At 43.1% G+C, this 27,969-nt stretch overlaps 1 protein-coding gene and 1 long non-coding RNA gene across 9 annotated transcripts in view; one reads left to right on the top strand and one right to left on the bottom strand.

Annotated features, from left to right (window-relative positions):
• The first annotated feature begins 9,915 nt into the window (after positions 1 to 9,915).
• Positions 9,916 to 23,239, top strand: LOC120370969. The gene is made up of 4 exons (XR_005584087.1): positions 9,916 to 9,973; positions 19,199 to 19,431; positions 19,522 to 19,640; positions 22,892 to 23,239. It is a non-coding gene; the product is annotated as an uncharacterized LOC120370969 (long non-coding RNA).
• Positions 13,609 to 27,969, bottom strand: part of ADAMTS2 (ADAM metallopeptidase with thrombospondin type 1 motif 2) — a 352,434-nt gene continuing 338,073 nt past the window's right edge. For 5 of the 8 annotated variants that reach the window (XM_039486339.1, XM_039486340.1, XM_039486341.1 and 2 more), the window contains 4 exons: positions 27,062 to 27,269; positions 25,603 to 25,732; positions 24,427 to 24,516; positions 13,612 to 19,618 (listed from right to left, as the gene is read on the bottom strand). In XM_039486339.1, coding sequence (XP_039342273.1) covers positions 19,158 to 19,618; positions 24,427 to 24,516; positions 25,603 to 25,732; positions 27,062 to 27,269 — 889 coding nt within the window. In that variant the 3' untranslated portion in view covers positions 13,612 to 19,157. Of the gene's footprint in view, positions 19,619 to 24,426; positions 24,517 to 25,602; positions 25,733 to 27,061; positions 27,270 to 27,969 lie in introns of all 8 variants that reach the window. The other 3 variants (XM_039486343.1, XM_039486336.1, XM_039486335.1) reach the window with 3 other exon arrangements.

The following is a 27,969-nucleotide window of genomic DNA, read 5'->3' as shown; positions in this document are numbered from 1 at the left end:
TATTTAAATCCTTTTGAACTATTCTGGTCTTCGCAATCTTTTTCCCTACTTTTATTTAATTAAACGTTTTAAGTGTAAATGGTTTCTTTTGCAAATACCAACTATAGATACACACAAACATTTAATATTGCCCTCAGCCTGTGCAGAGCACCACTTTATTTTTCTTTACCTTACCTTCACCGCAGCCCTTCTTGTGTGGTTCTTCAAAAGGATTGTCCAAAACGTGACAATGCTGAGCCTCTTACAGGCTCTCTGTCTCTTCTGCAAGTGGCTGATGTTTCTCTCATGCCCTTTTGAAGAAGGTTTTGGCGTGGACACACCCCCTCCCTGTAATTCTGTATTTATACCCTTCAGAGTGAATGCAATAAATCAGCATTCCTGTGTGCATGAAAACCATAATGGACTGGGCTTAACAATAAAGGAAAACAGCAAAGGGAGCATTGCTCATGCCACTGAGTGCGTAACTAGCTATTGGTCAGGCAGGGCTTAGTCGGAGCTTTTCGGGCTAAACTTTCAAAGTGATCATTGATTTTTTTTTTTGAGGGGTCGGGGGGATCTCCATTTTTAGAAGCCCAATTTAAACCAACACGGGGGCCTGATTTGCAGAAATGTGGAGACTAGATAGCTCTAGTTAAAATAAATGGGATCTCAGGTACTCGACACATTATTTATTTATTTTTAAAAAAAGCCTTCGGTGTCTTGTGTTGGGCACCCAACACAAGTGGTCACTTCTATGTACACTGACCATATTTCAGCCAAAATGACCGTCTTAGAGCTGGGATAGCTGCCTCTGATTGTCATAAAAATACACTTGAGTTGGGGAGGGGAATCACTAGACTGATTTCTTACCCTCTCTCTTCTCTCCCCCCTGCATTAGTTTTACCACTGGTGAGAATTTTGGTTTGCTTCAATGTAGTAGGTAGTAAATGGCACAACAGACTAAACACCAAATTCAGGTAGCTGCTGTGTAATTATTATATGTTCATTGGAAAACCTGTGCTCAGCTACAGGAGCATGAGTTGAAAGCTGGCTCTTCTACTTAGGGTTGTCTGCAAACTCCCTAGATCTGAAATTGTTCCTCTTTTTTTCCTTTCCTACAGCCTGGCTCCCGAAAATTTACACACACAAGTAACTTTACTCACATGAGTAATTCCATTGGCACGCAAAGGATTATTTCCATGAGCTAGCTTAATCATCAGCTACATGGAGGTTGTACAGGATCAGACCCCTAGATTGTAAATGTCCCCTCATACCAGTCAATGGGGCTGCTTGTGTGTGTAATGATTACAGCTGGGACTGCCTAATGGGTTTAAAGAATTAGGTGCCTAACTCTCTTAGGCTCCGAAATTCCAACCTATGGCATCAGGCTCTGAGTTTACAAAAGACTCGGAGACCATTTGGGGGTGAATGATGATCTATCACTGTAATTTTAGTATTAAGTAAAGTAATTGTTTCTAATTAGACTTTGCCTTAGAACTGACTTCTCGGGCATTCTAGGGGCGGGGATGTTGGTTTTCCCCCCCTAATATCTGCTTTTGTTCTGACAAAATCCAATGGAAAGGAATCACTTCTCTTCTTTGGTATTTATAGGCAATATGTTTGTGACATTTTTACTGTAGCTTTCCAAAATATGAATCTCTATGATGCATAAGAAAGACAATGACCTTATTGGCCCTGATCTGGCACACGGATGCACTGGGGTGGGTCCCAAGGGACACATTGCAGGGATATGGGGCCATACCAACACAGCTGCTGGCAGGATCTGAGCCAGAAACCGCAGCCTGCGATTATGTAAGTCTTTCCAAAGTGGGAGTGTTGGCCAGACCCCGCTTGAATTACCCACTGTACTTATGCATGTCAAGGCACGTCTAATGACCAGACAAGTCAAATGGAGCATTAATTGGGCATTCCAGAGCACCAGGGGGCCTGCGTCCCTGACCCTCCTCAAAGTTTGTCAGAGCTCAGAACATGTCTCTTATCAATTTGAGTACTGCCTGCCTCAAGCAGCCTAGAATCAGGAGGCAGGACCTCAAAAATCAGGAGGTGGGATTATAAATCATGAGCATGTTTTTTTGTTTTTTTTTTTAATTTTTTTGAGAGTTTCTTTGCCTTCTAGTTTCTGAGCCTTTCGAGCGCTCAGGTCACAATTTCAAGATTTTCTCTGTAAACATGAGCATTAAAAATGTACTTGGGGGTGGGGGGGGAGAAGAGGTCACACACGTGGTTGCTTCGGTGGGCCTAGCTCACCCCAAGGCTCCTGGCATCCCTCAATTCCCCCCAAAAGCCCCCTATGTGTGACCCTCCTGCCCCCTCTGTTTGAGGAACTCCTTAATGCCCCCCATGCCAGGGGCTCTGTGTGTTCCCCCTTTTCCTGCTATTCTCCATCCTGTGCCAGGGCTCTGTCTCTCTCTCCCCTTTTCTACTCTTCCAAAGCCTCTTTCTTCTCTCTGGAAGGGAAGGGCTGGACAGACAGCTGCTGTGTGTCCTCCTCTCCCCCACAGCATGGAGCAGGCTTTGGGGTGACAGAGGTAGGAGGGAAAAAGGAATCACACTTCCTTCACTCTCCCTCCTGATGAGTGAGGCTCTGGCCCACAGCTGTTGTTCCTAACTGCTCATGGCTTTTAGCTATGCAAGGGGCTCTGTGTGCTCCCATACCCAGGGTCTGTGGGCTCCCTCATTCCCTTCTCCCCACCATTCTGATTCCTTTTCTTTCTGTCTGCAGGAGAAGTCATTTGAGGTGTTGGGACGAAGGGTAGCGATGCAATGGAGGGTGGTAATGGCGCTGTCAACCAGTTCATTGATCTATAGGCAACCGCAGACCTGCTAGCACACCCATCAGCTGTAAAGCAGATGCCATGGGCTCCATATTTCTCCACTTCTGTTTTTTCCGTTTGTCACCACAATCGATAAGGTTCTGCCTGGTGATGCCTAGAATAATGGTTTTCAACCCTTTTTTCATTTGCAAACCTCTAAAATACTTCAAATGGAAGTGCGGACCCCTTTGGAAATCTTAGACATAGTCTGCGGCCCCCCAAAGGTCCATGGACCACAGGTGAAAAAATACTGACCTAGAACATTCCCTGACATTTTTGGAATTGATCAGCTGCCATGTTCAAAAGTTACCGAGTTGCATCCAACCAGAGAAATGCCATCACGCTGCACGGAGGCTTTGCAAGTCTGGCCAATGAAAGCTGAGATTCTGGCATAATCACCCACCGCCAGGAGCTGGGGCTTCCAATACAATATCAACTCTTGTGAGATTCTTGATCAGCCACGAGAGTTGGCAACACTGGAATCGTCTACACTTATAATGCTGCATTGGCACAGCTGTGCCACCACAGCACTTTAATGGAGCCGCTCGAAGCCGACGGGGGAGAACTCTCCCCTCAGCTTAGGACGTGTCTACACTAGCGAGTTACAGTGGCACAGCTGTACTGAGGCATTGGCACCGCTGTAAGCTCTCTCATGTAGCTGTTCTCCCATCAGCATAATTAAACCACTCCCAACGAACAGCAGCAGCTATTTGGCAGGAGAAGCTCTCCCACCGATGTAGCACTCTCTACACAGGGAGTTAGGCTGGTATAACTCTGTCGCTCAGGGGTGTGGATTTTTCACAGCCCTGAGCGACGTAGTAAATAGAGGTTTGCAGTGTAGACAAGACCGAAGTTGTTCTAAAGAGTGTCAGAGAAATGCAGCCATTGTTGCTTGACTAGTTTTAGCACTTAATTTCCTCTTTAGTTACTGAATGAGAGAGATGAGGTACTAAACCTTTTATAGGGGTAACTATACAGTTATAGTAGATACTTAAAGAGTTTCAGGAAGGATGATACCTAATTCTTCAGGATTTAAGCCAATCTGTAATTATTAAGAGTTAAGAGGATACACTCAGACTATCTCACGTGAGGCTACTGTGGGGTTCCTGCACCTTCTTTGAAGCATCTCATACTGCCCACTATCAGACATTTACTGGGCTAGGTAACCCGCAGGTCTGGTCCTGGCGTGGCAATGCCTATGTTCTTAAAAGCCTCGGAGCATGAAGCTGCCTCTCTCTCACATACTTTCTCTTTCTTTAATGACAGTTTGACCTGATTTATGTCAGATTCCAGACTTTCTTTTTATTAATTATACTAACACAGACCATTAACCTTTTGTGCATTACAGATGGCAGATACAGTGGTATGTACTAAAGACATTGCTGTGAAACATTAATGAACAGTTTGATATTAACTCAATGGAATTGGATGGAGAACTTTCACCAGCAATTGTGGCACGGACCGCAGATTTCACAATAACTATTGGAAGAAAGCTGTTCCCATACCATAAGCAATTCATGGAGGGAGTGGGGAAATAAAATAGTGGTTACAGCTTAAACTCTTGGGATGGGGTAGAGGGGGGGTGGGGGAAAGGAAGTTGATAAGGATAAAATTCTTTGCCTCTACTTGGTTATTGCACCATAGTATAAAAGGTCTTTCACTGTTCTGGGGTGAGCTGTCGGCAACATCTGAACTCAACCTGGTGCCCAGGATGGGATCCTGGAGGGATTTCAGAAGTACCTAAGTACTTTTGAGGATCTGGGCTGTAGGTATCTAACCAACTCCTACTGAAGTCACTGAATGTGAGGTGTTTAAATCCTAAACCCAGATGGTAGCACCAATCCCATGGGGTTTCAATGAAAGTTTTGAAAATCTCCTGCTTGGACCTTAACTTTGAATTTCCAGGTGGTGATAGCTTAAACCCAAACCCTTAATGTTATTGTAAGGCCAGACTTTGGCCAGGTCTGCACTATAGCATAGCAGTTCTGCTGCTGTAGTTCCATAGTGTAGATGCTTCCCACAGCAACAGACAGAGTTTTTCCATCTCTGTAGGTAATCCACCTCTCTGAGCGGCAGCAGCAAAGTCAAATGAAGAATTCTTCTGTCAGCCTACCTGCCTTTATACCAGGAGTGTGCCTTTATATAGTCAGCTTAACTACGGTGCTCAGGAGTGTGAATTTTTCACGCTCCTGAATGATGTAGCTAGGTCAGTGTAAAATTTTAAGTGTAGACCAGGCCTTCTGTTAGTGCTCAGCCCCCATATTTGGGGCTGGAGTTTGAAAAGAATTCAGCTCCCATTTAGGCATTAAATATAGTGACCAGATTTGAGAAGTGCTTAGGACCCAGCAGCTGCTAGTGGGAATGTGAGAACAGTGAGAGCTGCTGGGTGATGGGCTCGCCCAAAAATCTGGGCCGTAACAGTCTTAGTTTTATCAGAGAACCAACCTACATCTCAGCCCTAAAGGAGCTCTGCTTATGACAATGTGTGAACTTTCTAAAGAGCCTAACAGAACTATATAGACCATACCACTGGGAAATGACTGGAATTCAGTGATGTTCCAATTGCTGCAGCAAAGGGAAAAGAATGGAGCAGCAGCATTGAGTAAGTGCCAATTTAGTTGTGCCTTCTCAGAAACTCTACAATTCCTGGCATTCTGCCAAAAGGGACACAAATTGCATGCATAAAGAAGGTACACTAAGTGCTACCTCAGCAGAAACTGCACTTGTTAGAATGCAGTGGTAGCACTTAAAATTTGCCTCCTCTCCACAAAAAAACAGTTCTTCGACGTAAAGCATGATTTCAGTACAACTCCACTCATTCTGTGACAGAGAGATGCAGGCTAGTATTGGGGCTTCATACAGGTCTGTCGCATCTTACGTGCATTTAACATGCGCGATTTCAGCTTTACGGGGTCGGCAAAAACACAAAAGGAAAAATAACAATTTTAATACTGTGCCTGTAGTGCGGGTGATTCCGCCTGCCATTGAACTCAATGTAATTTTGACTATACGCGGTTTTCGCTTTACCCGCTAACCGCGGAACGGAACCCCCGTGTAAGATGAGACTCGCCTGTACATTGTACTCTGTAATGAAAACATCTTTTATTTAAACATCTTCATTAGGAAATAGGACTGAGCCCCTTTGATCTTCTTTGTTCTCATCATCTCTTTATTTTTGTAAGCATTTTAGGATGGTTGAGATTTGACATGTATGTGGAACTATGCACTGAAATGGTTCGGACTGTGCGTAACCAGTAAATTAATACCATAGTTAAAGGGTTGACTTAACTTACTGAAACATGGAGGAAAATCCCATAAAATATTATCCCTGTACAATATATAATGTGTGAAGCTGTAGCCTGTGCAAAACTGTTAGGCCTTGCAACAAAGAGACCATCTCCTAACATTCAAGCTTTCAAAAGGCTGGGGATTTAGTTGTAGCACTCCCTGGGCTCTGTATTATTTATGACTTTCTTGAAAACAAATGGTCCTTATTTTACATTGATATTACACATCTGGATGGTACTTCTGAAAAACCGTTCAGCCACAGTTAGCATCTCTGTGCTTCATGAAAAGGGATGGACGACCACTCAGGTTCCCCAGGAATGGGAGTTGCATTCATCTGAAGCAGCAACCCAAACCCCTTTTGCACCAGAAAAGTTTGGCAGCCATCCTGAAAGCTCTCAGATTTCCCTCCTTTTAATACAGATTCAGTCATCGCTGGCAGAAACAGAACCTTGTAACTGAGGTGATCAATCACACTGCATAAATCACGAGTACTCACGGAGCAAACTGTTCACACACAGTCCAAAACACTCACAACTAATGTCTTTTTGGTCCATAAATGATTTGTTAAACAATAGGAAACAGTGAACAAATTCCAGAACATCATCTCCTCCTCACAGACAGCTCAGAGCCAGAAACATGGGTGCAATTTGCTGAATGAGTCCTTGGGAATTGTTTGCCCAGCTTTTATTTTAGTGGTTCCCATTGCTGACTTAATTGATACCTTTTCATTTCTCTAGATATTTGTTACAGTCTTGATAATGGCATTTTGCTTGTTAAAACAGGAGGGTCAGCACATACCAAGCACTTGCTGAAAACCTTGCAGTGTTAATATCCCTTAATCCTCCCTTCTGCTAAAGGCTTTTACTTGGGTTTATTTAATTCCCCATAAAAGTAGAGTTCCGCCAAGGTAATTTATTTTCTGAAGATTTCACGTAGTTTGGATGTGAGGGGGCTGTTCTGTCTTTTTTTAAAGTAGGCTTGGCATGGGCTATCTTCAGGGTTGAGTCTGATGGGCAGCATTTCATTTGTGCAGCATTCTCAACTGTGACTACAGGAGCGATCCTATTTCAAAACTCTACTTGCTATCCCATGCCACCATCTAGTGGCAGAGTGCTTGTAGCGCTTTCATTGCATTTGAAAAGGGAAGGGATAAATGTGAGCCACCCCCCCCCACCCCCGCTGCTGCCCTGCCTAGAGCTAACACATGGAGCTGCCCCAGTCAAATAGGGCCATTGGGGGGGTTCTGCTAGTGCGACATGAGGTTTAGCAGATTAAATGTTGTGAGTTATAGATGTAGAGCCCGCTGTCCTCACTCCTGAAACCAGCTTTCAAAATTGCACACTCACAGTTGGTGCCGTTCATTATTCTTTTGTTATAGTATTTTGCCTTTTTAATAGCAGCTTCCCTAAGAAGATTTTAAAATGCTAATGAATTGAAGCTCACAATACTGCAGTAAGATGGATAAATATTGCTCTCCTCATTTTCCAGCTAAGGAAACTAAAGCAGAGAGCCTATGGGTCAGATTTTCAAAAGCGCTCCAGTCCAGATTGCCAAGGACTCAGCACCCACAGTTAGCACCTGATTGTCAGAAGAGCTTCATTCCCGTTTAGACACCTGAGGGCCAGCCGGCCATCCAATGTGCAGAGCACTTTCAGAAATCTGGCTACCAGTTATTTTGGCACCTAAATAGGTGTGGAGCTCTCCTGAAAATCTGGCTAAGGCTGCACAGTATCACAGTAGCAGAGCCAGGATTTGAAGCTAAAGCTCCTGAAGCCCATTGTCCCTTTCTATGGCACTGATCCTGCAAAGCACTTGCTTAAGTATGGGCTTAACTTCAAGCATGTGAGTAATTCCATTGACTTCAATCTGCTTAAGTGCTTTGCTGGACTGGGCACCATAAAAATCATGAGATCGCTGCTAGCTGCAGCTATAAATTAGTTGCATGTGGCTGTGACTGACTAAAACAGAAGTGCTGCAGCTCTGCTGCTAGCTAAGCTGCTGTTGGGTGGTTGAGTGGGATGGGGCACTGATAGATGATGGGTTTACCCTTCCCCCTCCATCAGCAGAGGGGTCACTCTTATTTATAAACCACGTTGGCTATGTTAAGGACTGACTATTGCAATAAATTGCTGCACTGCTATTTTCCCTCGCCTTTGAGAGCGTCATTGGCTGCTCCTTATGTTATCAGAGCAGTGCATGATGGGAGGTGGCCATGTGACTCCTCCATTGGTGTATTTTACACTGTGACAGTGGAAGGGCTAAAGTGCAAGCTGGTTCCAGGACAAAAATATTTGCTCAGTGTAACCCTGATCCTGGAGTGCAATCCACTCACACAGACCGCTGCAGCCTCCTCCCTGACATCCGTGGAAATACACACCCAGGCAGGGGGCTGTGCTAGCAGCTCAGGGACCTTAATAGGGTCTGTGGTGCCTCTCCCCCCCCCCCCACTAGTTGGCATTGGCTAGAATACAGAGGGGGTGGGTGTGTGGGGGTGTGTGTGTGAGACAAAGAGCATGTATGCGAAAAGCTGGGCTCACACACTAGCAAGGAGCTCTGTGTTGTGTTACAAGAAGTTAGGCCCCAAACAAGGGTGCCAACTTTCGAATCACATAGAACTGACCACCCGCACCCCGTCCCTTCCCCAAGGCACGGCCCCCTGCTCACTACATTCCCCTCCCTTGGTGGCGCGCTCATCCCCACCCTCACTCACTTTCACTGGGCTGGGCTGGGGCCAGAAATGAGGGGTTCAGGGTGTATGAGGGGGCTCTGGACTGGGGCAGGGACTTGCGGTGCGGGAGGGGGTGAGAGCTCCAGCGGGGGGTGCAGGAGGGGGCTCCGGGATTCAGCGTGTGGGATGCGGGGGCTGCAGGTTGAGGTGGGGGTTCAGGCTCTGGGGTGGAGCTGGCGATGAGGGGTTTGGGAGGTAGGAGGGGGCTCTGGGCTGGGATAGGAGGTTGGGGCGCAGACTTACCTCAGACAGCTCCTGGTCAGTGGTGCAGCGGGGCTGGGGCAGGCTCCCTGCCTGCCCTGGCTCTGTGCTGCACCCCAGAAGCAGCCACCAGCCCCTTGTAGCCCCTAGGGGCCAGGGAGGCTCTGCGCCCTGACCCCGCCCCTAGTGCTGGCTCCGCAACTCCCATTGACGGAAACCACAACCAATGGGAGCTGCAGGGGCGGCTCCTGCGGATGTGAGGGCAGCATATGGAGCCTCCCTGGCCACTTAGGCGCCTAGGGGCTGCACTTCATGGACCTGGCGGCTGCTTCCTAGGAGCCACAGTAAGCGCCACCTGGACCCCGCACCCCAACCCCCTGCCTCAGCCTTGTGTCCCCTCCCACATCCAAACTGCCTCCCAGAGTCTGCCCGCTCCCAACTCCCTGCCCCAGCTTTGAGCCCCCTGCTCCACCCCCTACCTGCCCCCCCAATCCTCTGCCCCAGCCCGGTGAAAGGGGGGGGGGATGGCGTGAGCATGGGCAGGAGAGTTGGGTGTTTGGTTTTGTGCGCACAGCCCTGCCTATAGGTCAGTAACGAGGTACAGCTCAGCAATTAAAACCCAAGTTAACCCTGCAGTGCAACGCTTGTTTTTGACATTTCGTGTATCACTTTCACTGGCTTTAGCACCTTTGTAAACCATTTCACAGCGAGTGGGTTTGTTTTTGTGGATTTATGGAGCCAGGCCTAACTTTACATGCAGAAACAGCCAATACATGTGCTTGCTATTTGTGGTTACAGTCTGAATGCAGAATATGCAAACAAGCTGGAGAATTCTGCCTTCAGCAATAATCTCTTATGCTAATGTTTCCTTTTCCTGCAGTGCCAAATAGCTGTCTGCTTTAATGCACGTAGGGTAAAGAGCTGAATGGATAAATCTCAGCAAGTGAGTTAGTCAGTGAATTTAAACCCCAGTTCTGTTGTTTCTTGAAGGTATTTGTTGTCTGAAATTATTTAAAAAAAAATTCTGAGTCTGGTGGTGGGCTGTGAGCCATTCCTTTGTAAGGATTAATAGTTTGCAATGAGAGCAGCAGTGCTTAATTTGTAATGAAAGAGGTGCCGGGGCTCAAGCTTTTTATGTTCATAACTGATGGAGGAAGCCCAGAGGTGTTGGGGCTGTGAGCTGCCACGCCTAGAGGTACTCAGCCCTAGCACACATTAAGCACTGGAGCGCAGTGTTGGTTTCATTTCATTTTGGGGGGAGCTTAACTCTTTGAATCAGATTTCCAGTGCAAATACTGATGGTTGAGGTTTTTCTGTAGTTGCTGATTGCATGAACTTTGCTGGCAGTAACCTGCTATGTTGTTCTCTATTATTTGCATTCCGAGGGCACCTAGCGATCCCAACTGATATCAGGGCCCCATTGTGCACAGTGCTTTACAGACATGTAGCAAGAACTGGACTGTAAACTCTTTGAGGAAGGGACTGAATAGAAAGCCAGAGAAAAGGTGGGGAAAAGGAGGTTGTATTAGGCCCATGTTACAGATGGAAAGCAGAGGCCCAGAGCCGCAAAGGTATTTGGGTGGTAGTAAGGTACCTAAATACTTTTGAGGATCTGGGCCTAAATGACCTGCCCAAGGTCACATGGGAAATCTTGGCAGAGCGGGCACCTGACCCTGGCGTCCCCGTTTAGTACCTTAACCAAGACCATCCGTCTCATGCTCGCTCTCCAGGAATATACTAGCTAACTCAAAAAGGGTTTGGGGGAGGAGCTATTGATCTTGCATTTGAACAAGTATCTGCAGAAACGTGAGGGGTGGGCATGTGTACTGGCTCAGCGCTAATACTTGGGAGTTAGCACACCCTTCCTAGTGAACGTCTGGGATCCACTTCTTTTTGGCTATCTATAGAACCAATTGGGAGGCCCAGATCCTCAAAGGTATTGGGGTGCCCAACTCCCACTGGCTTCCCTTCATCCCCCAATAAACATGCACATGATGCATCATTTCTTTTTGAGTCCAACATAGCATGAGTTGATGGGGTTCTCCCTCTGAAGCACCTGGCATTGGCCACTGTCGGTAGACAGGATACTGGGCTAGATGGACCTTTGGTCTGACCCAGTATGGCAATTCTTATGTTAAAAGTCTGCACCCAGCTTAAACCCTCTTATATTACACTGGAATGTTTTAGGAAGAACCACAGTCTTTTACTAATCAATAATATACCTGGGCTTGATTCAGACTTGTAGCCTGCAAGAGACCGTTTCTGTATCCCATCATTTTGAGCCATCAGATCTATTTGTTTTCACGTTTGAAAGAAATTTTTTTTAAAAATTGATAGAGCAACATACAATCCATCTCCACAAGACACTTCTTCCATTTAAAAAGATCTAAAACTGTATGAATTTCTTTATTCAGGCCTGTACATTTACAATATACTGGTTGGATTTTGCTCCCAGTGAAATTAATGCTAAAACTCCTATTGACCTCAGTAGGATCAGGATTGCGCCCTAAAATAGGTAAAATCCTCAAGCCATTTACACTGTAAAGGCTTTCCATCAGAAATCTTACCAGTCCGCACCTGTGAGCTTCAGAGGTCTTGATACTGTTTTTAAAATCAAGTATCAGAGGGGTAGCCGTGTTAGTCTGGATCTGTAAAAGCACCAAAGAATCCTGTGGCACCTTATAGACTAACAGACGTTTTGCAGCATGAGCTTTTTTTCACCCACGAAAGCTCATGCTGCAAAATGTCTGTTAGTCTATAAGGTGCCACAGGATTCTTTGCTGTTTTTAAAATGTGGTCTCCAGTTTTATATCTGCACATTCTGTGCAATCAGATACAGAGTCTAAATGGCATAAGTTGTTCCTTGCAAATAATTGCACTGAGGAGCTCAGATGCTGGTAACCAATGGTTGCTTTTTGACAAGATACTGTCAGAGTCTGGAAAATAAGGCACAAATAGGCCATGAAGATAATAGGTTAAAGATGATCGTAAAGGAAACCATTCATTATCTCTTTGCCTCTTGCTCTAACATCTGCAGAAGTCTCTACTGCGGAGAAGAGCTCTGGGGGTAAGTTTTGCAAGCTTTTTCTTTAGTGTGTCTATTCCATGTCAAGTTAAATGCTTTGCTGCTGCCTATGGTTACTGTATTCTGAAAGCTAGAATAAAATTTAAATATATACCTCCCCGCCACTCAAAGAAAAGCTCCCAGGATAGTAAGTGAAAGCGAAGCTACAAGAGTTTCGAACTAATAGCCACACTCTCCTCTTTTCTCAGGTCTCTCAGAGTACGGCTACACTGCACTAAAATACCTGCAGGTGGCCTTTGTCAGCTGACTCTGGCTGCAGGGCCATGAAATTGCAGTGTAGACATCTGGGCCCAGGCTGGAGCCTGGGTTCTGGGACCTTAACCCTCTTGCACAGTCCTACTGCTGGGGCTGCACCCAAGCCTGAATGTCTACACTGCATTCTCTGGCCCCGCAGTCTGAGTCCTGCGAGCCCAAGTCAGCTGACATGGGCCAGCTGAGGGTGTTTTATTGCAGTGTAAACATACCTTCCGTGCCAAACAAACTGATTTTCAGTTGCATTAATGGGGAGGAAATCTGCAATTAAGAGAGAAATTATAACAACTGTAACTAGTATTTCAGTTTCAAGGAGGATCTGTCTCAGGCCCTGTTTAATGTTTAAAGGTAAAATAGTCTGATTCAGAATAAAATATCAACTACCTCTTTGATCTACCATTAAAAACATCCTGAAGATAAGTGCTATGAAGTCCTGATCCAAAGCCCACTAGAGTCAATGGAAGTCTTTCTTCGGATCTTGGTGGCCTTTGGGTCAGGGCCTAAACTAAATCAGATGCATAAATTTTGGGGGAGAGAGGAACCAACAACAGTATGAATTCAGAGAACATAGGAATTGCCATATGGGATCAAACTGGTGGTACATCTAATCCAGTATTCTGCCATGGCATCTAGACAAATGTATCCACCGCTCAACTAAAAACAAGAACATGGTAAGTTACTTTGATTAAAGAACATGTTGCATCACGTTGGATGCTGCTGTGTGCTAGTTCTGAGTAGAAAAGGAGAGCAATACTCTTCCAGATCCTCAAGAAACAAAGTTCAATTAGTGGGGAGAGGTTTTAGAGTGAATCTGTTTATAAACATGTAGGAGAATGTGTCTGGGGGAAGTATTTTATGAAAGGTACAATTACAGTATAAATCTCTCTTCCAAAGCAAAAATAACATACCCTTCATAAACCGAAGTCCAACTAACTAAATCAACGAAGTCGACAACATGTGAACTAGTAAGACAGACATTCACAGGCTTCAGCAGAACACATGTGGCACCAGATCCCAAGCTGGTGTACATTAGTTTGACTTCAATGAAGCTGTGCCTATTTATACTAGCTGAGGGTCTGCTAGCCCAGACCAAACACTAACAATGTGTTTGTGCTCAGGACTTCTGCAGCAACCCCATCCTGATCAGAGTGAACTAAACCTAGCATCTAGGAAAGGAAACAGACACTCACTGGAGTCTGAAACCACCTGCTTTCCTCAGTACACCCACATCCAATGTTTCTTTGGACACAATGAGTCAGCAAAGGGAAAAGTTCAACACTTTTGCAAAAGAACACAGATCTTTGAACTTTAATAAATTATAAAAGTAAAAGTTCTAATTTGTATATACATTTTAATATACAAGAAATGGCTATTCATTGCAATTGCTGTGAAGACGTATGTATTGTAATTGAATGGCAGTGCCATACAGTTATTCAGATGAACATAGCTAATACTGTGCATTGTAGGTGATTATATAAAATATTAAATGCATTATATAATAAAGTAAATCATACAGCCCCTTTGAGTACTAGTAAAGCACCATTTATAGACTGTTCAAATATATTAAAGCACTTTAAGTGAGTACTGAGAGAATCTAAATATTGAATGGAAGGTGTTAAAATCAGGACTGGTGAGTGAATACCATGGATTACAGGAATTCTAAAGGGAATATTAGGTGAGTTAAAAATGGGAGTTGATTGGAGACAAAGGAAATATGGTTAATTTTTAGAGTCTCTTTAAGATACTGAGCAAAGAAAGATTAATTTAGAAAGTTGATCGGCTTGCATTCAAAATCTGGATGCATTAATTTGGTGGTTGGATTTAATGGGCGTGGTGCTGGGCCCCTAAGCCCTTAATCTCCATGACTATATGAATACCTACCAGGAAATCCTCTCTCTTAAGGGAGAACGCTGTTTCAGCTTTCAGATCAGACAGCCAGTGGCCACTACAGAAATAGCAGATCTACAACTAAATAGATTCCTGTCTTTTATTCCTGGGGATTGTGTTAAATTGGTACCCTGGGGTTGGGAGGCATCAAAAGGTACTGCCTATGCGATGGTTAAACATTAAAAGACCATGTAATAAAATTGTTTTTGCCCAATTTATAGCTATGCTACTAAAAGTAGCCGTGCAAGAGGAAGCTGCTGTCCGAAGTTTAACAGGCCTGTAAACAATCCATATATTCCACCACATAAAAAGGAACAAAAGCAACTGTGGGCCAGACCCCAATTACTGCTTCATGTTGGTTACTCTTAACCTGAGTGGCCCAAATCCTGAAAGGTATTTGGGTTTTTCACTTCTCTGTGAACTGGAAATACTATGGTCAGTTTAAAGGAATGCAGTTCTTTTGGTTTAGGGTAAGATTCTTTCTCATATGGAAATATTGTAAAGAGAAGGTGGCAACCAGCTCTGTTTCACAGAGGGCTGGGCAAACCCTCATTGGCCAGTATCTTACCCTGCTGAACAACGTGGACTGAAGAGTTTGACTTGTATTCAGATGTCACTGACTTCGTGTGGGGGGGAGGGGGAAGGGCTAAGGTGGAAAAGCAACCCACTGGAATTAAATAGTCAAAAATAAAGGAAGAAGGCAGAGTGAAAGCTCAGTACAGAGAGCCTGTAAAAGGAAAGAGTTCTAGGTCAGAAATAGAGAAACTCTAAGGTCTGGTCCAACACTGGTTGAATGCAGTGGAAAGACACCCGTTAACTTTTGTGGGCATGGCTCAGTCAGGCCCCTAATGAATACCATATGGATACTGGTACCAGCCTTGCTTTCTGTGAAGTGTTCTGTTTCTCCTATACAGGATGGGCTTCCCTTAAGAACTGAATCCTTCTTGGGAAGGGGGAAAGTGTTGAAGTGCCAAACTGTTTCCGAACTCTGAATGAGCTTTGAAACTCAAAATGCAGCTCGTGAGGTTGACAAAAGTTTCATCTCCAGAGGGTTTGGCCCTGGCTCTCCTATAGTTCTAACATAAGGCAGAATGCATCTAGTCATTTGCTACTATGCAAACCATGGGTGCATGGTAGAGCTGTGTGAAGTGATACAAAAAAGCAGACCCCCCCCCCCTGAATTTGCTCTCTCCTAGGGTGGGATGTTTCAGTGAAAATGTGGCTTTTCTGTTAGATTCTGACCCACAACATTGCCCATTACCTCCATAGAGCGGGTGGAAATTGAGTTGTGGGTTTTTTGTCATGTATTTCTTCCTGGCTACCCTGGCTCGCTAAACCTATTCCATGCACTCAGGAGCAGCAGAAACCATTTAACTATGTTCTCTGCTGGCTGTATGTGAAGAAGGAAATATGACCCCAGAAGGTGCCAGAGGACAGTACAAGGTTGTTATCCATCAAAGCGACCAAATGAATTTTGCAAGCATCCATCAACTCCTCCCTGCATGAGGAGTCCAGGGCAACACTTAAGGATGCAGAGAAGGGGGTGGGGAGAAAGGGGTCATATGGCCTGATGGAGGGAAAAGAATTCTGGGGAGGTGGAGACCTAGGGCCTGGTGGCTACCTGCCGAGCTCCAAAGCCTGCAAGGTTTCCCCACAAATAGGTTTGTCTAGTTCACTGCGTGACTGGACATGCTGTTTGGCTATGTTAGAGTGGGGGTCCCTGTTTATTGCATTGCCCTCGTAGACCTAACGTTAGGGTGATACAGGGAAAGAGGAGAGTATTCTTTAAGTTGAACTGTCACAATAGAGCAGGGAAAACACAAAAAGCATAAAATAGCTCACATTCCTACACGCTGGGAATTCAAACCTACCCTGCTTTCTCCTGCATCTAGATTTTATGCATAGAAACTGAACGGGGGCTGTTTTAGCTAAGACTTTCTGAGATAAAAGTTGCCCAATTTTTCCTTTGTGGAGCCCATGACTTCACTTTCATATTTTATGCAAGTGACATGGCAGCCTCTGAACCAGACTGTGAGGGTCTGTCAGATAAACTTGTTAGCTGCACTGAACCCCCCAGGAAAGGCTGCTGCTGCATAATGTTACACTCCCACATGCTCAGGCCTGTGCTTGGCTGTGGGCACCTAACAGACAGCACAGGTCACAGTCAGCAATGCTTGGGAGCACACAGGAAAAACAGAGAGAGAGGACGTCTGGCTCGTCTATTTATCTGTCAGCGTCTCATGGCAGGGCCTTTCTGGGCCGTGCCTAGGGATCTGGGACAAAATCAGTACTTGGTCCTGCTAGTGAAGGCAGGGGGCTGGACTCAATGACCTTTTGGGGTCCCTTCCCATTCTATGAGAGGTATATCTCCAAGACAGCTCTTCCCTTCTCTGAGTTCTTATCTTCATCTGAGCCATTAATTCAACCAACAGACTTAACACATACACAAACCTGGCCTGCATTAGTGTTTTTACAATATGGACCTTTAATTTTATTTTTTAGAACCAAAAAGAAACCCCTGCTTTAGTGGAACGATCTCCCACCAGCCACAAGAGAAGAGGCCATTGTAGGAAAAGAATGGAAGAGGTTGTTTAAGTACAGTGTATATGGGAAGAGTGTGGATCTTTGTGCCCCTTTAAAGAGGTTTCAGCGTCTGCTAATGCGTCGTAGCTGCTTGAGCTAATACTTTGAACCCTGAAACCTGAGAGCACAGGGATGTTACAAGAGTCTTTACCTATATCAAGCCCTGCTGTAACTTCTGTCAATTTAGGCTGTTATATATGCCCCTATCACTTCAGAAGCATTTGAACTGACCTCCACACCATCCTGTGAGGCAGTGAAGCTGATGGCATTACAACAGGGATAAAATTGGCCCCTTCTCTACTACTTTGTCTAATATTCTTTGTAAATTATTTTTGTTAACCCTTGGTTCTTGTCCTTTCAACAGTTTCTGGGCATAGATTGAGCTGCTGGTTTCACTAATTCAGTGCACTCAGGGCTACTTTTAGTGTTGTCTCTTTCCAATCTAAACTGGGACACTGCAATGGACGCCAGGTGACCCATTCACTCACCACCTTTAAAAGCAGCACTGGGGGCCCCCATCCTGGACAGCAGAAAGTCAGTTGTGGTTTGCTTTTCAGTGAGGGCCTGGCTGCCAGGTTCAGCATTGCTTCAGCAGCAACGAAGCTATGTAGCATCTTATATGCACTGGGAATTTAGCCTATGCCCAAGCTGTGCAACTGAGAAGATACAAGGTCATGGGCTCACTTCAAGATCAAAAACTTGAATTGAGAGCATTTTGCCACCTCTCAATTGCCTTTTCTATGTGAGCTGGCAGTATCAAGGTGGCCCTAAACCCCTGCCTGTCTTTTCTATGTGTAATGACAGTTTCAAAGAGACCTTATCCCCTGCAAAATATTAACAGGCTTGAGCAGACAAGGGAAAGTCAACCCAGTAGGCAAGAGCAAAATCAATAAACCCCACACCCACAAAGATTTTAATTCCTACTCCTACAATATTCCAGGGCTTGAAAAACCCACAGAGGTCAATGGGAACCTTTCCACTGAGCTTAGTGGTCTTTGGCTCAAATGTTCAGTACCTACTATTCACATTAGGTAGCCTGTAAGTTGGCTGGTAACATCCTTGCATTTGAAAGCAGGCACGGCCTCACCAAAAGGTACCAACCACCAAGCTGAATGTGTCTTCTGCCTACCAGCCATCCAAAATGAGCTATGGAAAATGGTGAGGTTGCTTATATAGGCCCTCAGCTATCAGAAGATATTGCAGGGAAAGGAAGTACTCAAAGGGCTGTCAGGCTACACATCTCTAAGATCTAAGCAAACTTGGTCCTGTGTTTATATATAAGCATGATGAACAATTGTTCACTTCTGCTGCACCAGAGCTGTCCTAAGGAAAGATTGATAATACACATTGTTTTCCTTCAGAATGACATAACATTGTACCATGGAAAATGTTAACACACAATTATGCTTTCTTCATGAAGCACCAAAGGAAAGGAAAGGAAAGGAAAGGAAAAGAGACTCCAGTCATTTTAAGTTAAACAGAGTGTGGATAAAAGGTAGACCGAAAAGAATGTCAACTAAAACCATTGGGGATATTGTATTACAGGAGTTTATGAAACAAAGATATTCAAAAGACTAGGACATTGTCAGTCTAAATTGTATAGGTCCAGCCAAATAGTAAATAATTTTTATAGATGCAAATGCTTAGAAAAATGCTTTGAAATTGTTTATGGGAACATGCAAACTACTGGTTATCAGTTCTGAACTGAGATTAAATATAGGGTTGTACAAAGAATCTCAAATGTAAGATCCCAGTTAAGAAAGGTACACAAGTGTCCATGTAAGTGTAGCCATGAGAATAGTTCCATTTAAGGCAGTGGGACTACTTGCATGTTTAAAGTCATGCGTGTTCTTAAATACCTTCCTGAATCTGGGAGTAATTTAGTGTACAGTTTGATGTAATGCTTCTCTTGATCAACTGACTGTCACTATTAAAGGCATTTGTAGGTAATGGGGTCTGTTCTCCTCCCTGTAACTCCCATTCACATTCCCTAGGAGTTATGCAATGCATTGAGGGGTGAAAAGAGCCCATAATCAATAAACCTGCTGATCTGGGCTAGGTAATAGGTTTGTTTGGATTCAGTGAAATACTGTACTGATATTGCACTAGTACGTTATAGCACCCTGTAAACCTAGCCATTGAAATGTTTATACTAGCATTATGAAACAATCTTACATTTCTGTTTGTTTTAGGTATTAGGATTTGGCATTTCTGCCATAGCACCGCTTTTTTCTTTCTAGTTTTTATGACATGGGCATTACTATGGTGGTGGTAACATCTCTATAAGAGAAAAAAATGTCGTTTGCGCCGTATTTCCATTTTAATGTAGCTTACTAATAGTCTCTCTTTTTCTTTTCTCAGCGATCAGCTCCTGAATTCTTTGGTTCTTTGTCCGTTCGTAAGTCAGCCTCCTCCGGGGGATGAGGTTGTGCTGCGGTACTTCATTGTCCAGCCCATCGATTTTATATGGCACGTCTACTGCATTGATTTCTGGGTGATCCTCAGTTGCATTGGAATGAGTGGCGTTTGATTTGGGAACAAGAGGAGGACTAGCAGTAGCCTGCATGACAACCACCCCAGTAGGAGGAGTAAGGGTAGGTAGGAGATCCTCCTCAATGTCGTTCTTATTTAGGTTAGAATCAGTTACATTATCATCCTCTGTTATGTTGTTATACATGTTACAGGACTTGCAACACAGCTTATTGTAACCAGGCATTGAACAGTAACGAGAGAGAACTTCCATGCGACAAAACGTGGACCTGTCTCCTTGGCAACGTTCCCCTGAAAGAGAAAAAGAGGAAAGGTAAATAAACAGCATGTGGGGGAAGTCTTATCGCAGAAGAGCATTTAAAGTCATATCCTATAAAATTAGCAACAGACACACTCCGGCTTTGGCAATGGAGGCAGGGTTTGAAATACAAACTGGGCTGGGAATTTGACAAATGGACCCTTTTAATTATAGCAGGTCTAACTGAGACCCTAAATCCTGACACCATCAAACTCTAGGGTGATCAAAGCCAGATCTGAATTTTGCGTGTTGGCCTCATCTCTATGATAAATCCAAGCACCACCCCCGTCTTTCCCTTATGCTATACTAACACTAAGCTGTGGTGGTGACATACTTCATGACAATGCAGTAGTGAACTCATAACAACCTTACTAATGCTATGTTGTTACTCCAGAATTCCACCTTAAGCCTGCAAATAGCTTAAGTCACAAAATTATACTCAGGAGCTCTTTATTCCTTCACTCCTTTTATATGCTGTTATGCAGAGTAACAGTGACTTAACTAAAAACAAGGAGGAATTAAAGTGTAAAAGGCCACTAATCTCAGCCCTGGGCTTACTTTTATATGCATATCGCTGAGCTTCAAAAAGCCTTCTTGTCTGAGGCTGTGTATAGCTTCTAATTTAAAGTAATTGACATGATAGTCAATGCTCAGCTGTCTAGCTTTCAGTCTGAACCGAGGTGGCATTTCCTAAATGGTTATCTTGCCTGAGAGAACTGTGAAGACTTTGGAGCAAACCTTGTCTGCCTTTAAGGAGGAACTTGGAATCTGGTGAGCTTTTTACACAAGCGAGGTAGAACTGTGCTAATTGACATTAGTGACTGGGAGACTCACTGCAACCCCCTGTCTTCTGTAAATCAGGGAATGAAGACACCTAATCAAGATTAAACCAGGATAATTAATAGATGTTAAGGCCCAAAGGGATTATTTAGATCATCTAGTCTGAATGAATCACAATGAATGCACTGGGCCAGATTCTGGGGTCAGTGAACTGTGTGTGGCAAAGTTTAGGATTAGGGGGGTTAGCCATCTTATTCTAGAGCATTTATCCAAGTCTAGTCAGAAACTACTAAAATCCTTGTCTCCCCACCCTGGTGCAGACTGGCTGGGGTGCAATCTTTAATCAGTAGTTCTTGGGGAGTGGAAGCTAACAAGGCTAGGGCTTTCCACCTGTCTCTCTTTTACCCACAGCAGGGCCACCCGGGGAGGGGGGCAAATGGGGCAATTTGCCCCGGGCCCCCCAGGGGCCCCCAGGAGAGTTTTTCGGGGTCCTTCACTCGCTCCGGAGGCCCCGGAAAACTCTCACAGGGCCTGGGTCCCCGGAGCTTCTTCTGCTCCGGGGCGGAAGGACCCCCTGCTGCCGAATTACTGCTGAAGCGTGACCTGCCGCCGAAGTGCAGCCTGGTCTTCGGCGGCGGGGGGTCCTTCTGTTCAGGGACCCGCCGCCGAAGGGCCCCGAAGACTCGCAGCAGGGACCCCCCGCCGCCGAATTACCGCTGAAGCGGGGGCCGAAGACCCCAGACCCCTGGAATCCTCTGGGCAGCCCTGACCCACAGAGGAGTCACTGCGCGCTGTCTGTCCCCCTGCATGGACAGGGTGACTGTTGCCTTGCCTAGAACCAGGAGGTACTGGGGCACTGCAGCTAACAGAATTACATTAATTCCTGCCACCCAAATAAACCCAGACTGGGGGAAAGTGCTGAGGAAGAGGGTAGGTTAGAACGACACTTTGAATCGTGACAAGTTATTTTCTCAGTAGCTACAATGCTGACTGTCACTTTATAAGCCCCGGGGCCCTCTTCTGCAGTAACCCAGGAGCCAGCTGTAGGTGAGAGTTCCTGCATTATCATGGGAACACAATCATACCTATTGACTAGTAATGATAACAGAAGTTGTTGTGAACTCTTATAGGACAAGATATATCATTTCAAATACTTGTCTTAATTCACAGTATACCTGATTGCAGAATATACATAAAGCCACATATGTTTAGCATTACTGATACCATACTTTGCCACCCTTTTATTTAAGCTCTCAGCAACATTGCAGCACCACAGCAGATTCAGAAATATTATGTGAATTTAGAAAGCATAGGTGTCAGTTCTTCATTCATGCTCAGTTACAAATATAGGGAGTTATAGTGTTTAATTGGCAAACATATCAGTCTAGCATATGCTAATAACTAACTATTGCTCTTGCTCTGAAAAGCTAGGGTTGATTGACAAGACTGAAACTACTAGTCTTTAAACTAACCCATTTATCCATTGATTATTGCATTTTCTGTAGAAAAACAAAAATATGGTTCTTATTTTAATTTGTCAGTTTATTTTCAGATGATAAACTCAGACAACAATCAGAAGGAACTCCTTCCTGGAAATCTGAGAATAGTAACGGAGTTTTGGATGTTACTATTTTCAGAGCGGTTTCAAGCCTGCAGATGCAATTTAGTGTGTGCAAGTTTTTGCATGCAGAAAGTTTTATAGATCGTGTTGAGGCTCCCTTGAACAGATTGCCCTATGTGGCTTTAGTACAAGCTTTTCCAAATATACAGTACCTGTTGAATTTTCTGCAAGCTAACATTTAAATTTAGGTTCAAAAGGCACAGCCATTCTTGTCTATATATTATAAGAGTCAATAGACGCCTCTTTAGAAAAATGCCTTTTTTAACCAAAAACATGCAGTAATCAAGCATAAAAATTACACGAGAATCAAATTCCAGTATCTAATAAAAGTTTAGTTTCATATATTTTACATGAATAAATTTCCAAAACCTTGCAACTCATGAAGATCAAAATGAAATGTATATTGTCTTTCCAAACCAAAATAGTCAGATGTGCTGAACTTTTGTTTTATTTGCAGTATGTATGACAGACTGGCAGTATGTCTTCAAATCATCACTAAGAAAAAAATAAGTCAATTTCAAAGTCACTTTGGTACACATTAAATTGGTCTAATAAAAATATTGGAAAGCAAGATGAATTGGCACATCTTTAATATTAATGTTCAATACATACAAAACACTAATAAAATATCCCTGATAAACCAAAGTGCATATAGACATAGTGCACAATGCCCAGATACCTTTATTGCACCATTCTCTATAGCCATCCATATTTTGAAACATCACTAAACATTTGTCTATTTAAAGGTAACAGTCATGAATATATTTATACAGTTAAACACCAATTATTTTACATAACAGTATTCAGTGCCAGGGATGTGTCTTTGCTTTTTCACCTTGTCATGTAAATTATTAACATGTTTCAGGAAATTATCATATTAACAGCAAAATTTAAATATGTGATCACATGATAATGACAAGTTTGAAGTGCTACATTGCTGAAGAGCCAAAGATTTGAAAGTGCCACCTTTCTAAAGGATAGGATCAGTGGAATAAGGTAGCAATTTACAATGTAACTCAAAGACTGCTGTTTAAAAATTGATATGCTTCTACTATTACTTGATGTCACAAATGGTTTTATGCACAGTGAATTCCAAATCTTCAACACAAACACATAAGGTGAAGCAACAATGGCAATTAAATTTTGAGACATTAAATAATGACCGTTTCTTTATGAAATGTACATGGACTGTGCAAATTAACCTTTGATTAAATTTACTTCCTTCCAATATTTTATCATTCAAGTAAAAATGCTGTTTATGAAGATTAACTCATGTTTCCAGTGTACTGTTTGTATTTAAAGCTGGATCTGGTACTTAATGCCATTACATTTAAACATTAAGGCATTTTTCTAATTTTTTTTTCTATGCAAAAAAAAAGCAATAAAAATTGAGGTAATTCTGTAGTTGTTCACACTGTTATGTTTGCCAGTTGACACATATATAGAACATACACACACACAATCATACCCATCAAGTCAAACATGCATATGGTGAAAAAAGACCAATGGATGTAATGATCATAAGTAGTTAAATGTTGAGCAACTTGAGACATCATAGTCTATGAAAATGTCATATTGCCTCAACTATGTTTAAAAAACACCACTAACAAAAAACCTTTATAGCTTGGACCACTTACATTTAACAAAAACGTAGGAAAAATATGCAAGCCTCTGGCAAAACAGTATGCAGAATAAAAGAACCTTGTAGCTTTTGAAAAGAAAATATTCAAAACAGGTAGGAGTTTGAAGAAAGCATACAGCACAATAGCAGCATTTAAAATATCAACAGAAACTGAGCTACTTGTAATAATAAGCTCTTCACATAAAACAAACACAGTAATTAAGTTAGGAATAAAGTTGAGCAGCATGGATAAGTAAGCAATGACACTGCAACAGAAACTGGAATGAATTCTTTCATCCAACAAACTACCCCCGAAAGGAAAACTAGCATGTTATGAGATTCAGAGCCTTTAGATAAAGGAGAACTTTAGCACTACACGGTGTCATCATTGTGATGTGATCACATTCACAATAAGTTCTCAGTTTTGCTATCAAACTGAACATCATGAACCAGTAAGCCTTTTTTCACCATCACCAACCAACAAGCAAACTGATCCCAGCTCCCTTTCAGAGGAGTGCAACATACAACATACTGCAGAGATCCTAATTCACACATCCAACAACTCCAAGACCTCCGCCATCATTGGTGCACGAGCTCCAGAGAAGAAAGACACTGCGCACCAAGGGCCCAGTGAGGGAAAAAAGATTCAGCCCAAGATTTAACTTGGCAAAGTCAAGGGAATTTTCCATAGATAGAGAAGAAAAGAGCAAAAGGCAAAGTCCACATTTGATGTGGCATGCATTTAAGGGCAAAGGCAGAGTTATAAATGGGTCTTTTACTTGAAGATATTTTCTGGATGGGATAATCTCCATCTGGTCTTGACAGCCATTGTATCATATAGGTTTTCTTTGATGGATCAGAAACATTTCCTGGAATAGAGGAAAAAATGTAAGCACAAAATATATTAACATCAATAGCTTTACTATGTCATAACTGATCAGTTTGAGCTGGCTTGAGTGGAAAAAGTAGCAGTGAGAGAGACTAGAATGTTGCTAAGTTAATATCTTTTAGAATAACTGAAGAGTTGATGTCTTTTTTTCAATTTGCTATTAATTAATAATTTTACTCCCTGGGTTTGGAGTGTAATAGCAAACTTGGAAGGAAGACTGAAAAGTACCAGTTTCCAGTAGCAGTATTAACCATGTACTGCAGTCGAAGGGTCATCAGATTTGTGTTTAACAGCTGCACTCTTTAGGATCTTTGGCAGGGTACATATAAGTGATACTCTTCCTAATAAGTCCACAGGCTAACTCCAAGGCCATATTTTTACTTAGTATTCAATAATTGTTGTTCTCAATAGTTGTACTGATGTTTTGCTAATAAACTGCAAAATGATACAATTTATCATTTTTAAATGATCTCACAGGCAACATTTGCAAATGGCAAAAAACCCAGTGAGGACAGGAACAGGCTCAGTGGACACAAATATATTATAGCCTTGAAACATCAAACAAGGTAACTCCTAAAGATGACCTGTCTTGATAGAAGTGACAGGAAGAGAGCAACAGCCCTGAGATATCATTGGTGGAGAGATGGAGCAGGAAGAGGCCCACTTCTGCACAGTGCTGCTTTTAATGGGTATCGCCCCACCACACTGGCCAATCTCAACACTTCTCAGAATCATTGGCACTGAGCAGCAGCAGTTCCCATAATTCCACCTCAGTGTTCTCTGGGCTTCTGGCCTGCAATATCATAGCAGCTGGGTTGGCTAGTGTCCCGTATCACTGTGAAATAATGAGGCATAGGAAGTATTCTAGCCACACAGACCACTTACATGTCCACAATCTCATTGACACTCAAAACCCCTGGCACATATTGCTGAATACAAATTAACCTCTTGCATGCATGTGAATTCAGTTAAGGAGGGCTTCACTGTTTAACCACATTTAATTGCAATAATGTTTTCAAAATTAGCAAAACATGCCAGTCACAAGAACAAAGAGCAGAGTGCTTACTGGGGCATAGAGATAGTCTGCAGATCCTCATTGTTTCCGGTTTGTCGTCTTTACAATAGCCACTAGCATTGTCTTTCGTCCGGCATAAAACCTGCCGTTCCTGTGTGCCGTTTCCACAAGTTACAGAGCACTGGGGAGAAAATGCACAAATTAGGCCTTGATTCATCTTTTGCACATCATTTATTAGGAATTCTCTTTTTGTCTTGGACCACAGTCCAGCTACGTATGGTACATCATTTGACCTAACCACGTTATCACATTCATACTACAAGAGCATTCACAGACCCCTCCAACCCTGGTGAGAGCCCACTGTGAAAACACGATCCCTCCCTAGAAGAGCTCAAAGTCCAGGCAGTATATGAATAAGGCTATATGAGAGCCATCTAGCCACTGCATCTATCCTGTACTGTATTGCTTACAATTCTTAAGAAAGCCATGAAGAAAAAAAAACAATCCTAGGGCTCCTGTTGGTCTAAAATCAAATGTTCCTACAGACACAGCTACACTTTGTAAATTGCTTCATGGAGAACCATCATGACAGATAATTTTGATGTATGGTATCTTTTCAACTTGAGTACTTTGACATGTAATGCCACTACATTACACTTGCATCTCTCCTTCCAGCTGATGAGCTCAGAGCACTCTACAAACATGAATAGATCAAGCCTCGCAACACTCCTGGGAAGTTGGTAAATCCTTGACACATGGGGAAACTGAGTACAATGAGGGTAAGTGCACACTTACAAAGTTGCACACTATGTTAGTGGAAGAGCCAGGAATAGGAAGCTTAGAACTCCCGACTCCTGGTACTTTGCTAGAACCATTGGATCTGCTTTGTACCTAACACCTCTGTATGGAAAAAGTAGCACTGGAAGAACAACTAGCCTGAAATCCCTTTTACTCAACACTTGTATCCTTCCCTCATAATGGCTTTTCTTTGTCAAAAATGCCCAATGCCCATTTAATTGCAATGAGGTTGGGTGCCTAACTCTCTTAGGCACTTCTAAAAAAACCCAGCCATGTCCCTAAAGGACTTTAAGGAAAAAAGAAAAAGGCATGACACAAATCTATTGAATTATTTTTCTCCGAGCAGTGTCATTTGGTGAAATAATTGAAGTGACAAACAGAAGGGAAATGCTGAAGGGACCAATTCCTTTCTTTCTGAACCTGCAACCAAGACCAGAAAGATCTGGCTCATGGGAGCCAAGTCAAACAGCATTACTTCTGAACTAATTGCTAGGTGTTCTACTGCTGTCCATACTGCCATTACCTCCACCTAAACTCACTTCTGGGCTGAGTTAGCCCTGATGGATATATTGTGCTCTACACTGGTAAGCAGAAGTTTTCCAGTCAGTGCAGTAGCAGGACAGGACAACTCGCTGAAGATCCCCCACCCCGTCCCTGCTTTATAAAATATTATGAAAAATATGATTGCTAATTACTTATGATCATTATCTACCTGTGACCAGGGTCCTATCCTCCACTGGGCAGGACAAAGTGCTCGATTGCAAGACCTTCTGCCTTCTGGACGATCATTGTTGCAATATTTGGTATGAACAGAACGATTTGTGTTGTCATGCAGGGGTTGGATACACCGTACAGAACGTACTTGATATCCTGTTTTTCCACAGCTTTTGCTGCAGGGCTCCCAATCTCCTGTAACCCATCTGGTTAATGAAAACAGGACATGTGAGGTAAAACTCTCTCTCGCATACATTAGTCATGTAAAAAATATTTATTGAACTATAATTCTTAAATTTCAGGATTAGCAGTAGGTTGATCTTGATCCCAATCTAGTAAATGAAAGAGGATAAGTAAAAATTACTAAATGTTCTGGGAGGCTGAATTAGCCACAGCACTGAAGCTGACAGTAAGTGGGCTAAATACATCCAAGCAGTGTCTTCTGCACTGGAAAAATAGTGCAATATGGGTCCATCGGTCTGTTTGTGGTAGCACTTATGGCTATTGTAATTAGGATTGATTTAGTGTGTCTTACCATTCCAAGCAAGCTACTGACAAGAAGGAATTTAGCCGATCAACTTAATAGTTTAGATCCAGTAGCAGTTAATACTGTGACAGGTTTGTGTTGTAAAGGATCTTGAAGAAATATCAGATAAAACTGAACATTGCATATAGGGGAAGCCAGAAGAATTCTAAATATCTTGGCTAAATCTTGCCATACACGTCTCAGATAGGTTATAAAAAGGAACACACACACACACACACTTTTGAGAATTTTTTGCACTGGCATAATACAAAATGCGGTGTTCCAGAACCAAATTTGTTAGATGATTAATTCTTTAATAAGGAGAAATCACTGTCTATTCTGAAAAATAGCATTGAAAGACTAATGCTCTGGACTTGCAC

Source organism: Mauremys reevesii, linkage group 8 (genome assembly GCF_016161935.1).
Source record: "Mauremys reevesii isolate NIE-2019 linkage group 8, ASM1616193v1, whole genome shotgun sequence".
Taxonomy (NCBI): domain Eukaryota; kingdom Metazoa; phylum Chordata; order Testudines; family Geoemydidae; genus Mauremys; species Mauremys reevesii.
This window is presented reverse-complemented; position numbering and strand designations above follow the sequence as displayed.